Source organism: Camelina sativa, chromosome 1 (genome assembly GCF_000633955.1).
Source record: "Camelina sativa cultivar DH55 chromosome 1, Cs, whole genome shotgun sequence".
In the NCBI taxonomy this organism is placed as follows: Eukaryota; Viridiplantae; Streptophyta; class Magnoliopsida; order Brassicales; family Brassicaceae; genus Camelina; species Camelina sativa.
The window spans coordinates 15,960,431-15,975,215 of record NC_025685.1 but is presented as its reverse complement, the minus strand read 5'-3'; the positions used below and the strand labels follow the sequence as shown (position 1 = coordinate 15,975,215).

Here is a 14,785-nt window from a genome sequence, read left to right as displayed (position 1 = left end):
TGGGCCGGTCTCGTTCTCTCTAGTACATCACTCATAATCTAGAAGAATAATATATATAAAAAAGTATATTATGCTGTCAGAAACAGACGGTCCAACGCCGGTAGAGCCACTGGCGTCAGAAACCATGAGTTACAAGGGTTAACTTTAAAACATGTGGGCTTGAGACAGTTTACAGTGAGGAAACATATACACAGCACGATTCAGGTACTTGTACACCTAACACTAACATTATTTCATCTGTGTTTCAAAATCAGCACAATATGTACATCATCCCATCCACAAAAATATCATCAACAAGAGTAATCTATCACAAGTATTAGAACAACTTATCATCCATAAAATTATGTCAATATGATATATTTCTCAAGTGTTAAGAAATATTCTAGTAGGACTCCAACTTTGTATACCTTTGTTTATGGATCTAACTGGACAATCCGAAAACGTGCGGTTCTCTGCTTAATTTTGACTAAAAAGAATCGTCATTAAACTCGTTTTCACAAACTAAGCTAATCTCTAAACTCTAAACCAAACAAAGATTAACCCTTATTAGAGAAGAACAGGAGAATGAGAGGTGAAAAGGACCCGCCGTGAGATCAAAATCTTTCAAGATTCAAACAAAACAAATATCTAAATATGACTATAATGTCAAAACTGATAAAATAAAATAAAAAAACAAAGCATACACTTAAGAATCTACTAAAGATCCTATCACCACCATTAGTCTCTCGTTACCGAACCCAACCTGCTTCGATGTTTTCGAAGCTACCAACGAGACCGTCATCAATGAAATCCCCTCCTCCTCGTTTCACCTTAACTTCAGTGGGCTTCACGGGATAGTCACCTGTGAAGCACGCATAGCAGAAGCTCTTTGAGTCTTTCCCTAAGTGTTTCTTCAAGGTATCGAACGACAGAAACGCAAGAGAGTCACTCCCGATGAACTCGCTAATCTCCTCAACACTCAATCTGTTCGATATCAACTCCTCTGAGCTAGGTGTGTCCACTCCATAGTAACAAGAAGCCACAATAGGAGGACTAGCAATCCTCATATGAACCTCTTTCGCACCCGCTTCTCTCAGTAAACGCACAATCTTAGACGAAGTGGTGCCCCTCACAATAGAATCATCCACCACAACAACTCTCTTCCCTTCTAAAACCCCACGAACAGGAGACAGCTTAAGCTTCACACCAAAGTCTCTGATCTTCTGAGACGGCTCAATGAACGTCCTCCCTACATAATGAGACCTAATCAGTCCCTGCTGAAACGGCACACCCGATTTCGCAGCGTACCCGAGAGCAGCCACAACGCCAGAGTCAGGCACAGCAATCACAACATCGCACTCAACAGGGGACTCTGTCGCCAGAATCTCACCAAAGACATGCCTAGATTCATACACAGATCGACCAAACACAATCGAGTTAGGCAAAGAGAAGTAGATGTGTTCGAAAATACATTGCTTGATCTCAGGACGAGGCATCAAACACTGAGACTTCACACCATCCTTGTCCACAACCAAAACCTCACCAGGATAAACCTCTCTCTCATAAGTAGCTTCAATCAAATCAAGAGCACAAGTCTCGGAAGCAAAAACAACAGCTCCGTTACTTCTCCTACCCATAACTAAAGGCCTAAACCCATATGGATCACGAACAGCAACAAGCTTATCCTCAGTAACAAACACCATCGAATAAGCACCTTGAAGCTTCTCACAAGCATCAATGATTCTCATAAAAAAGGGTCTAGCTTTAGAAATTGCAATCAAATGAAGCACAACCTCAGTATCAGAGCTAGTATTGAATATGGAACCGTTCTCTTCAAGCATAGCTCTCAAAGTCTTGTAATTTACTAAATTACCATTGTGAGCAACACCGATTGAACCGAATCTGTACCCGGCGACGAAAGGCTGAACGTTCTTGAGCATTGAAGAACCAGCGGTTGAGTAACGGACATGGCCGATTGCGAATTCACCAGGTAACTGATCGAGTTTGGATTCGTTGAAAACCTCAGAGACTAAACCAACACCCGTAATGGTTTGAAGAACCTTCTCATTGCTAACAGTTACAATACCTGCACCTTCTTGGCCACGATGTTGTAGCGCGTGGAGAGCTAAGTAACAGAGCCGTGAAGCTTCTGGATCGCCGTAGATTCCGACGACGCCGCACTCTTCTCGAGGCTTTTCGTCGTCGTTGTAATCAAATGGGGTTTGAGAACGGTCTTCGGCTGGGGAGGGAGATGAGAAGTAGGAGGAGACTCCATGGATGAGAGAAGGAGAAGAAGAGGAGATGGAAGAAGGAAGGAGAGAGAGATGGGGAGGTTTAAGGAAGGGTTTGGGGAAGAGAGGGAGAGGTTTAATGGTGTTGTGAGGATTGTTTGGTTTAGGGATTAAAGAGAGGGAACAGGAGGAGAAGCTTGTGGCCGCCATGGAAGACAAAAAAGGGTTCGTAGGTTTTTTTGTTGTTGTTTGGTCTGATTTTGGGATTAAGCTGTTTGTGTCTGTGTGAAAGCGATGGTGGCTTAAGGGTTTTTGATTTTTTTGACTGTGTGTCGCCTCCTCAGAATCTTTTCTTTTGCTTTCCAAAAGGGTTTATTGGGGTTTTCAAAATTTAAAAATAAGAAATAGAGAAAACAAAAACAAAATAAAATAAGTTGTAAAAAGTTACTTTCACCTACTTTCTAGTTTTTGACGAATAGCTTTTTTTACAGTAATTAATAAGTTTGGAAAAGAAATAATTTTTAGCTGATAAATTTAAAATATTTTTGTGAAAATATATGGTGGAACACGTAAAATTTAAATTCATGATTTGTTTAATTGAGAGTGATTTTATGACTCTTTTAACTAAGATCATGAGAGGTGCGGTGGAGTAATTAGGATTTTATAGCATAAATATTATTTGTTTTGATATATTTTGGGAACTAAAAAGTAATAATTGTTTTTTATGGTAAATAAGATATCGAATTTTTTAAAAATAAATTGTGACCGTTTTCTTATTTTGTTTTTCGATTTTTTTTGTTAATTACTAAATTATGAAAATAAAATTTGATGTGGAGATAGAGAGAGGAGAGAGAGAATAGAAGGGGTTAGAAGGAGTGAGGGTTAATAGGTAATTAAACTTGAGAAAAATATATGAGTAGTAGAAAGTAGGTGTAGTTGTAAATAGTTTTAGAAAAAGTGGGTGTGGGTGCAAAATTCCCTAATAATAATAATCTTCATCTCTCCAATGGTAAGTCCTTAATTACGGCTGGGCAAAATATCCGAACCCAAAATTTTTATCTTAACTCAATTAAAAATACCCGATCTGAATCTGAATCCGAACTTTAAAAATATCCATTCGGATGCTTTTAGTAAATGAAATGGGTACCCGAATCTGATTGGTATATTCGAACACCCGAACAAATACCCGAAACTATATATATATATATATATATTTACAATAGATTGAGTTTATTTACAAGTTTCGGAAGTAATTTATAACCACATTTGCCTAATTACTTCCTGAAATTGTTAATAGCCTTACGAAAAACATTTATTGAAACGAAAAAAAATCTTTTTTCCAAGTTCTTCACATATAGAGGTGGTCAAGAGATTGAGGTTTACAGGCATGGAAAGTGCACATCCTATAATGAAAAGAATTAAAAGATCCCTTAAAAGTTCACAAAGAGTCACAATCACAAGAGTTTTACTACCATCACCATCAAAAGACCCGACATAACTACTAAGTGTGGAAGAATCTCCCACATTAGTTCCCAACAAAGAATTACCCAGCTTGTAAATAAACATGAGTTATTTAAGAAAAGAGCCCCGACATGAAACTAAACTTCGGAATTAGGCATTGTAGGTGCTCATCTTCGGCTTTAGGTACTCCCTCCTTGTAAAAAGATGTTGATGTCCCTATGCTTGACAATGAAGAAATAGAGAGGAAGCTGATTACTATTTTGAAAAAGATGGTGAGATTGCTAAGTTCTTGAAACCCATGCTTGGATTTATTATTTACTATCAATTATTAGGGTTTAGTTTTTTTTCTTTCAATTTTTTTTTAATGGATAATCTACTGTATATTAATCGGTTTGGGTTTATACGTCCTTGATTAGGATTCTCCATTACGATCTATTAAGGTTTAGTATTCCCTTTTAAAATCTTCTTTATAAATGGTTCACCTTACATTAATGGTTTGAGTTCATATGATGTAATTTTTTAATTTTATTAAAATATATTGTCATGAATTTGGTATTTGTTCAACACAAATCCAAAACCAAAAGTAAAAAAATAAACAAATTACGAATCTTTCAGTTGCAAATGTTTGATGTAGCCGTGATTACTGCTCGGCTTAGAAGAACACTCTCTCTACTCTAACGTCATGTCCAAAACTCCAATCAACCACAACTCAAAATTCTCGTCCACCAGCCAGGGGTAAAAGAGTCAGAAATAATGATGTTTGTGTGTTTATAGTGCCTTTCTATGTGCGATGCCTAAATCCGAAGATTGAAGTGGAAGAGGGCCCGGTATGAGAACCGGAACTGGATTCTCCTTCCGAAGTGTTTTCTAAACGGAGGGACTTATCACCGTAGTAATTCCGAACTGAATCTAAAGACAAAAGATTGTAAAAAAGGAAATGTATATTATTGCTCTATTAAGTTTTTCGATTCCCTTTTACAATCTTCCCTCCTCAACACTTATACTGCCTCATTACAATTAATACCATATCAATTTATCCCGCGAATCTCGCACCCTATAATAAATGAAATCTTTGACCAATCTCCCAACCTCCGAAATGACCTGTCCGCCGTTACGCTCTACTTCACTTCTCTGAACGAGCTTAATGGGCCGGACTCTTCTGCGGCCTCAGCCCATATTGCCTGTTGGTTATGGGCCGAGGCCCACGATCCGAGGTAACTGATCGTGGTACCAACAGTTGCCCCCAAGTCCTTCGAGCTGATCAGTTCGAAGGACTTTTGATCTTCTATCACTTGTTTTAGGAAACTAAATATACTCCGTATCACATGATTTGATCGTGGTAATGATGAGATTTTTCCTTCCCGAACAAGCATTGGGCCTACCACGCGCCGTGACACACTATAAGAGAGAGAGAAACATGAACCGGCTTGACTGATTAGAACTATGGAGTACCGTGCGTAGTGGTTATGTTGTTAGAATGACGATTGAATGAGACTGGAAGTACGGCCTCAACTTCCTTGCTGAAACCACTACGGCCAAGGCCAATTTCTCCATCATTGGATGCCTAGATTAAGCTCCTGTAAAAGATTTACTAATATAGAAAATGGGCCTTTGCTCCCCCTTTCCTCTCGAACTATAACTCCACTTACTGCACTTTCCGAAACGACAACATATAGGAAAAGTGTCTCACCAAATTCTGGCTTTGCCAGAACCGGCGGTTTGGAAAGATAAGTCTTTAGGTGGGAGAACGCCTCTTCGCACTTCTCGTCCCAGGTGAATTGCCTCCCCCCTTTCTTCAGCACCTGGTAGAAGGGGAGACATTTGTCCGTGGACCGTGAGATAAAACGGTTGAGCGCTTCAATACGCCCGTTGAGGCGTTGAACCTCTCTTAAGGTCCTGGGGGAACTCATGGACAAGAACACATTGATTTGCCTCGGGTTTGCCTCTATGCCTCGCTCTGTCACGATATATCCTAGGAATTCACCCGACGGAACTGCGAATGTGCATTTCGTGGGATTCAGCTTCATTCCGAACTGATTCAAGATTTCGAAACACTTTCTTAAATTGTCGAGGTGCGAGCTAGCTTCTACTGACTTCACCAGCATGTCGTCGATATAGACCTCCATGGTTTTTCCGAGCTGCTTTTCGAACATCCTATTCACCAGACGTTGGTAAGTTGCTCCAGCGTTCTTATGTCCGAACAGCATCACTTTGTAACAATAAGTTCTGCGGTCCGTGATGAACGCTGTATTCTCCTGATCGTCTAGGTGCATGAGAATTTGATTGTAACCGGAGAAGGCGTCTAGGAAGGACATTAACTCATGGCCCGAAGTTGACTCGACCAATCTATCGATGTGCAGGAGAGGAAAATTGTCCTTTGGGCATGCTTTATTCAAGTCGGTGAAGTCAACACTGACTCGCGATATCCCGTTCTTTTTCTTCACCACTACACTGTTCGCGAGCCACTCCGGATATTTCACTTCGCGGATCTGTCTAGCCTTGAGTAGCCTGTCTACTTCCAAGCTGACGACTTCAGCCCGCTCGGGGCCTTGCTTCCTTCGCTTCTGCTTCACTGGTCGGAAAGTTGAATCCACATTTAAATCGTGCGAAATGATGTCGGGATTTATTCTGGTCATCTATTCGACTAACCATGCAAAAGTCGTCATGTGTTCTTGAAGGAAAGATATTAAACTGGCCTGCAGTTCGCTCTCCAATCCTTCTCCTATCTTTATTCCTTGATCTGGAAATTTCGCGTTAATGAATATGGCTTCGATGAGATCGCTTGTGAGCTGCTTTCGAACTGGATTCTTGGCGACCTCGAGCTGTGGTTGCTATTGAACCAACAACTTGTGACTTGCAAGGTAACAGCTCCTTGCCACCTTCTGGCTTCCCGGAATCTCCCGAACTCCATGCAGGGTTAGAAATTTGACACACTGATGGTACGTCGACGGGACTGCCTTCATTTGAAACAGCCACGGTGTCCCCATTATCGCATTATAAGCCGCAGGTCGGTAAAACACCGTGAACTCCACCATTTTAGCTACACCTTGAGTGGAGACAGGGAGAGTGATTGTCCCTAAGGACATCAACGTCTCACTTGTAAACGAAACTAGAGGTGCATGAGGACCTGCGATGTGTTCCTTTCCAATTCTAATTCTAGTGAGGGTTTCCAGGAAAATCAAGTCCACCAAGCTCCCAGTATCTATTAGAATTCGGCACACCTCGTGATTCGCGATATCGAGTGATATGACCAGAACATTGTCGTGCGGGGAGTTTAACTCCTCCGTCTCCTTCTCCGAGAAGGTGACTTCGGGTAGATCGCTCGTGGCAAGTTTTATCTGCTTAGGTCCCGAGCTGATCAGTTTTCGCTGGTGGTCTTTGATCGCCGTTATCTAGTTACGAAATAAACGCGACCCGCCCATAATGACATCTATTTTTTTCTTCGGCTCTGTGTCACTATTCGCCTGCTTTGGCTTCTTTGACGGTGGAGCATCATCGTCCGACTCGGACATCGCTTTTTGGTCCAGCTCGTCAATAGATACCTTTGGCATTTCACCAGACACGAACTTCTCAGCCAGAAGGTGCATCAGTTTCTTACAATCCCGAGTTGAGTGCCCATTAGTCTTGTGAAGTTTGCAGTATGCGTTCTCATCCCAAATCCACTTGTTACTTGGCAGGAATCCGCTCTTGGAGCGTGGTGAAAAGGGTGGCTTTGACGGTGATCCTCTCGGAGAACCCTTTTGAGGAGATTTGTCCACTGCAAAAGTTCTGAATCCGGACTTCGGGGTCGAGGGAGGCGTTTTCTTAACCGGTGCTGGTGCCTCAAACCTCGGTTTGGTTGTGGCCTTATGCTTCTGGGCAGCTGCCTCTTTTTCTTCTTCCGCGATTATCCAGTTCGAGGTCCGATGCAAGGCGTCTTGAATGGTAGCGAACTGGTTCACGGTTAATTCTTCGCGGAAACGAGGTTCGTGCCAAAGACCGTTCTTTAGAGCGGCCAAGGCAGTTGAGTTCGAGAGTCCCGGGATCTGGACTTGGATTTCCTTGAACTTGGTTATATAAGAGCGAAGTGATTCCCCAGCTGCCTGGCTAAGGTTCCAGAGTTGGGCATCTGTTACCGCCGTTTCAATCAAGATAGAGTATTGCTTGATAAAGGAGGTTGATAGTTCCGTGAAGTTAGTGATGGAAGCGGCTGCTAAGGATGAGAACCAAAGCAGAGCTGGCCCGCAAAATGTTTCTGCGAACAGCTTACGGTATCCGGCGTCGGCTTCGTGAGGTTGGATATCCACTCGGCTAGCAGTAAGCAGGAAACCTTTGAGGTGGACCGTTGGGTCCCCTTTCCCTCGTAGCTCGAGAAAGTTATCTTTCATGTGTCCTTAACGCAGACCCTAGCTATCTGAGCCGAGAACAAAGTCCGCTTGGATTCCTCAATTACTCGAGAAATATCTGGTGCTGAAGTAGTTGCACTTGCACCATAGATCGCATGTCCCGGATCTCGTCCTGCATGCGATGTATCTCGGAATTGGAAACATAACTCGGAGTTAGGTTTTCCTAAGGGAGATTCCCTCCCACGGTGGAGGGATCCAAACTGGGACTTCCGAAGAACTGGCGACTTCAATTTGCATCGGGGTGCGGTTGTCTCCATGACGCGACGGTGCTACCCGAGAAGTAGTTTGAGGTGGGAAGGTGTCTCCAGGGGCGTCCTGGTGTGGAGTCAGTGATTGGTCGGTGCTAGCGAAATCCAGAGCGCGCCGCCATGGATTTGCTCGGAGGAAAGGAGGTCAATGCGGTCAGCGTAAGCGCGGTGCAAAGCTGAGAAATCGGTGATCGAAGCGGTAATTGTTTCTAACCGAATTGACACTTGCCCTTCCAGACAGTCGAAGCGATCCGACCAGGCAGCGGAAGCTACTTGCTGGCGCTCTGATTTCTCAGCTAAATCCTGCAATAGTTTTTGAATTGTTTCCAAAGTTACCTGGTTGGAGGATTCGTGAGCCATAACAGCGTTGTACGTCGTAGGTCTGGAAAAGGTCGGAACTATTAAGAGTATAGGTGATAATCCCCCTCCTTCTAGCGCCAAATGTGAGAACTGGAACTGGATTCTCCTTCCGAAGTGTTTTCTGGACGGAGGGACTTATCACCGTAGTAATTCCAAACTAAATCTAAAGACAAAGGATTGTAAAAAAGGAAATGTATATTATTGCTCTCTTAAGTTTTTCGACCCCCTTTACAATCTTCCCCCCTCAACACTTATACTGCCTCATTACAATTAATATCATATCAATTTATCCCGCGAATCTCGCACTCTATAATAAATGAAATCTTTGACCAATCTCCCAACCTCCGAAGTGACCTGTCCGCCGTTACGCTCTACTTCACTTCTCTGATCGAGCTTAATGGGTTGGATTCTTCTGCGGCCTCAGCCCATATTGCCTGGTTGTTATGGGCCGAGGCCCACGACCCGAGGTATATATTTAATAAAATTATTCACTTTCGTGCAAACATATATGGATGAGCTAGAGCTACCTAGTTCAAAATGTAGTAATATTTTGTGAGTTTATCGACAAAAATAACATCATTATAGTTGAATTTTATAAAACGTTGAGCATCCCTCCCATATTTTTGTGAGTTGAGAATTGAGAAAAGTCAAAAAATACTTCATCTATTTTTTATTTGGACGTTGAATACCTTATCTTTTAGGTTGGAAGAAAAATACCTAATCTAATTTTTATTAGTTTAAAAGTACTTAATGTTTAAATTTTTGCTAGATTCGAACTCTTGACTTAACTTTTGTTAACGGACATTACAAATCATTTAACATGCGTTAAAGTCTAACCACATGTATATATATATATATATGGATACATTCTCTTATGAATTTGCTGATATGGTCTAGTGGTATAATGTTTTTTGTTAATCCATTAGAGCATCTCCAAATCATCCCTATTTTTTTCTCTTTAATAGAGAAACTCTATAATAGAGGTGAATTTTACTTCAATACACCTGTAATCTCAGCTCTAACGTCGAGATTGCTATATTTTCCTCTATTTATAGAGAAAAAAAAATACTCTATATATAGAGGAAAAAATAGCAATCTCTATTTTAGAATTAAGAATATAGGTGTGTTGAGTAAAACTCACCTTTATTATAGAGAAAAAAATAGGAAAAACTATTGGAGATGGTCTTATAACACATATTTGAAGCCACTTCCGTACATCTTTTGATTTTTTAAAAACATTTTTTTAACAAAATGGAAAAATCGTAATTTATGTTAATTTCATCTTCTTCACTAATCACAATCCTCTAATCGACCTTAATGGTGGCCGACTAAAACTAAAGTTTTCAAATCCATCTATTGCAATGGTTTTCCTGATCTAACGACATCAATTTCTTCTTCTTCCTTAGCCAACCTTCGATGTATTCACTATAAACAACGGTAAGGATGATGATTGGGGAGAGTTTGTCTGACACTTCAGATTTCATAGAAAAAAATTAAAAATCAATAATCATATATATATAGTTACATAATTACCCAAAGTAACTAGTCGTTTACATGGCGAAGTGTGTTGTGGAATGCAGGCCCTTCGATTAGTCTATTGTGGTTGTTGTGGAATGGGGAATGGTCAAACCCATTTAAGCCATCACGAGGTTTACGCCAATGTGATCCCTTATCACCATATCTCTTTGTCCTCTGCATTGAACGTTTGTGTCAAATGACTGAAGTTTCGGTTGTGCAGAAGTAGTGGAAACCGATCAAGTTGTCAGGTTCGGGTCCCCGTCTGTCTCATATCTGTTTTGCAGATGAGTTAATCCTCTTTGTTGAGGCATTTGTGGCACAAATCAGAGTAATACAGGGTGTGTTGGAGAAATTTTGCAATGCCTCAGGTCAAAAGGTTAGTCTTGAGAATTCCAAGATTTTTTATTCATAGAATGTGTCTTGGGAGTTGGGGGAGTTGATTAGTGATGCAAGTGGGATTCAATCAATCAAGGATTTGGGGAAGTATCTTGGTATGCTTTTCCTTCATAAGAGGATTAATGAGGAGACGTTTAATGAGGTCTTGGCAAAGGTAACCTCGAGGTTAAGAGGTTCGAAAGGACATATGCTGAGCTTCGTAGGAAGGTTGAAAATGAAAAAATTAGTACTCTCTCATCGATTCTTGTGCATACTATGAGTACTATCAAACTTCCTCAGTCCACTTTAGAGAGACTAGATAGAGTGTCTAGAGATTTTCTCTAGGGGAGCACTTTAGAAAATAGAAGTGGTGGGGTGAAAACGATTATCCATGTCCGGCGTGATTGTCATGCCATGTCTGATTTATGGAGCCACATTATACCACCAAACAAGAGGGGTGAGTTCTTTATGATGTCTTTATTTGAATGGTTTTATCATAATTTAGGGCACGAGACGAGTATTCGAGAAGGGGATTAGTCTACCATTTTTGCGATGGCCATTTGGTAGGGTTGGAAATGGAGATGTTGTGATGTCATTGGGGTTTGAATGTTTTGCAGGGATAGGGTCTGTTTAGTTAAGAAGCTTGCAACATAGGTGACAGAGGCATAGTCGTTCACTGTTACTCATTCAGTTCCAGGGGCACATGTGATGAGAGAAGTTGGATGGGTTGTACTTGCTCAAGGGTGGTTTAAACTTAATATTGATGGGGCATCAAGGGGAAATTCAGGTCGCATCTGCAGGAGGGGTATTGCGTAATAACAAGAGCAAATGGTGTGGTGATTTTGCTGTACGCATTGGGCGATGTTAGGCTCCGCTTGCGGAGTTTTGGGGAGTATATTATGGTTTGACCTTTGCTTGGGAGGCAAAGGTTATGCGGTTGGAGATGGAAGTGGATTCAAAACTTGTTGTTGGTTATCTTACAACAAGGATAAGTGTGTCCTTCTTGGTATGCAAGTGTCATGGCTTTCTTACGAGGGACTGGATAGTCTGTTTTCATCACGTGTATAGGAAAGCTAACCATCTTGCTGATGGCTTAGCTACCTATGCTTTCTCTCTCCCATTAGTTTTTCATGTTTTTAACATGATTCGGGAGTTTGTTAACGGTATGCTACATGCGGATGCAGCTGGTCATTCGTGTCAAAAGACATCCATGTGTAATTTTTTTTGTTCGTTTAATAAAATCTGGGGTAATACCCGGATCCTTTACCAAAAAAAAAACGTTACTTATGATTACCTACCTAAAATTTATGTTCTCTTTATTTATTTAATAACAAACTTTATGTGGTAGTGAAAATTAATGTTGAGTTGGTATCTCATGTTTACAGCAAAATAAATAAATAAATTAAACTAATATTAATTGTAACTAATTTAGTATACATGGTAAAAAAACATAGCTGATATCATATTATTCAATATTTATACTTCAAAGAAATCTAAAATGAAATGAAATTTCTGTTATGTGAATATTTTATAAATTTTAGTTAGTTGATTTATTTGTCCATTTAATAAGTGGACACATGTAAAATTTTCTTATAAAAGAATAATGGAGAATTGATGCATAGTTTTATATTTATAACTAAAACTAATAAAAATAATATGTGTCAAGCTCTAGAGAGAGTTTTTGAAATATTTTGTATATATGCTTAAAATTTGCTTACATTCGAAATTTGATAAACTTAATCCACATTTTAATAAAGAGATAATTTTCAAATAAACGAACTTTTTCAGACTAAGAACGTATTTTATAATTTCCAATCAAATCTTTCATGTTCTTGATTTTAAAGTTACTTTGTACTATTAATTTACTCAATTCTTTTGTTACGGCTTTAATTGATTGCGACTCCAAACATGATTAAGGGTCCGAAATTTTGGATACAGCTAAATATTTTTTGAAAAAGGTTTGGACAGAAGTCCACAACCACTAATCTTCTTCATCACCATGATTCGTTTTCTTTTGCTTTATATTTACATAAATACATTATACATCCTTTACTATAGTTTCCTATCTCCTTCATATAATATTAGGTTATGTAACATAAAGGCAATATACTTTTCTATATGAAAAGATTTTGTTACAATTCACATATGGGCGAAGACAAGATAAGGAAAAAAAAAACATTAAAAGAAATGGATTAAGAACAGCTACCACACGGACTACAGAACAAACCCGTGAGTTGGCAAAACAAACAAAAGAGGTAAAATTAAAATTATTTATTCTTGTGACCGGTACTTCAAATGTTATAAGAACTCTTTTTTTTTTTTGGTATTTCCACTTCGGTATTCGTGTGTTTCAGTGATCATGAAATTATTTTTTAAGTAACTCGTAAAAAAAAATTGTTGAAGATTCCGTAAGTTGTCGAAGTACTTGACCAACCCATGTTTGAAGTATATATGCAATTCATTTTATATATATATATATATATATATATCTACTCTAGTCTCTACCCAAAGGTTTGGTAAAAAGCTTTCGGTTTCACATGACTTGGTATTACTAACGTTTTGTGTATAGAAAGAGACGACTGATGTATGAACTATTAGGAACTAATTTTTTACCATAGTCTTACTAGATGTATGAATCTTAATATTCAAATTTCAATTGTTTAACTCCCAACAAAGACTTCTGTATTCGATATAGTATTAAACAAAAAGAAAGAAACGTTCATATTTCACTTTTTTGGGGGTAAGAACTCTAACCTAAAGTTCAAGCATACTTAGAAACTAAAGATCTCTTTGCTAGAAAATAATTTGTTGGCCTTTAGTCTCTTTTCTTCCACATTGACTCTTAATGTACAATAACATTTGGGGGTAAGATCTCTATGCTCCTTGTATGAATTTTTGCACAAGAAGTACATATTTCTTTAGTGTAAATTTAATAGTAAAGGTACATTAATCATCAAAAATCATAATTAACCTCTCTCACAAGTTCAATAACAAACCAAATAGGAAAACATTACAAGCTATCTTGACAGATCTGAACCCAAAAAAATTTCATATCCGAGTCAAATTTATTGACCCGTAAAAAAGACCCAAGATGAGCTTAAAAATAGAAACGAAAAAAAAAACAGAGAGAATATAGGAAAGACATCGAAGAGTCATTAAACTAAAGGAAAGAGAGAGGATGTTTTAAAAAAAGAGAGAAGCTAATAAAAAAAAAAAAAAAAAAAACTTCATCTTTACCCATCTCGATCTCAGTCACCTTTAGCTTACTTCTTCTTCTTCTTCTTAGTTTTGTTCTATGAACTTTTGAGATCTCATCGGATCATAGAAGTCAGATCTTGAAAGAAGAGTTCGTCACAAGGAATGGTGAGACCCATGTCATGATCAAAACCAAACTCTTCCTCAGCTCTTCTAAGGAGACATTGGAAATCAAGATTGGTCAAGAAGGAGATAGGAACTATGTATCTGCTCCTGTTGTTTCCTACGTAGACAGGGAAGTGTCCCTTTGGTACATCAAGCGGGAGATCACTTTCTATATATCCTCCTCCTCCGTTCTTCTTACCCAAGCTTGAACATCTCTTCAGAATCTGCCTAAGCATTGCTGTTTGAGCGAGTTTTGTAGATTTCTTGAGGATAGCCATTTTTTTTTGTGTTTGGGTGAATTTGAGAGAAATGCTTTTGGTTGTGTTTGGAGAGAGAGAGAGAGAAAGATAGTTGGGTGGGTATTGAAGGGTGAGGTGTAAATATTTATAAAGACATGCATGTGTTGTGTAATGTCTATGAGATATGTGTGGAAGCCACAATGCCAAAAGACACTAGAGGCTATAACCATTTTGTTGTTGGTCCTCTTATGACATTATGGTCCCTTTGATCTCCATCTGGTTTGTAACAAGATAACCCATAAATGCTATGTACCTTTAGTATAATATATGGACTTGGAAGTTTAAAACATATGTACACTACTTTAGTGATGTTAAAAGTGGATTCTAGCTCTGTGACATGGAATTGATTAATTATGTTTTAGTATGGCCTAGTCTTTAATTAATACAGTTTTGGGAAGAAAAAGAAATTGAAATGAATTTAGACCGGGCGTGTCAAGCTAGCATATGGTACCTTTGTATGGCTACTTATTCATCCTCATTATCACAAAACTTATTTAAAACCGCACATTGGATATGGATAACGGTTGTTGTAGATTTACTATGAAGTCATAACCATTGGTCCATTGAGT

At 39.1% G+C, this 14,785-nt stretch overlaps 2 protein-coding genes and 1 pseudogene across 2 annotated transcripts; all 3 read right to left on the bottom strand.

Moving 5' to 3' along the window:
* On the bottom strand, positions 566–2,324 carry LOC104792184 (annotated as a pseudogene).
* Positions 6,503–8,038, bottom strand: LOC104708652. The gene is made up of 2 exons (XM_010425250.1): positions 7,136–8,038; positions 6,503–7,063 (listed from the first exon to the last, which is right to left on the bottom strand). The coding sequence occupies exons 1-2, from the start codon at positions 8,036–8,038 to the stop codon at positions 6,503–6,505; spliced, it is 1,464 nt and encodes a 487-aa protein (XP_010423552.1).
* On the bottom strand, positions 13,482–14,413 carry LOC104792179 (auxin-induced protein 15A-like). Its single transcript, XM_010518265.2, has one exon. The coding sequence runs from the start codon at positions 14,193–14,195 to the stop codon at positions 13,869–13,871; it is 327 nt and encodes a 108-aa protein (XP_010516567.1). The 5' UTR covers positions 14,196–14,413; the 3' UTR covers positions 13,482–13,868.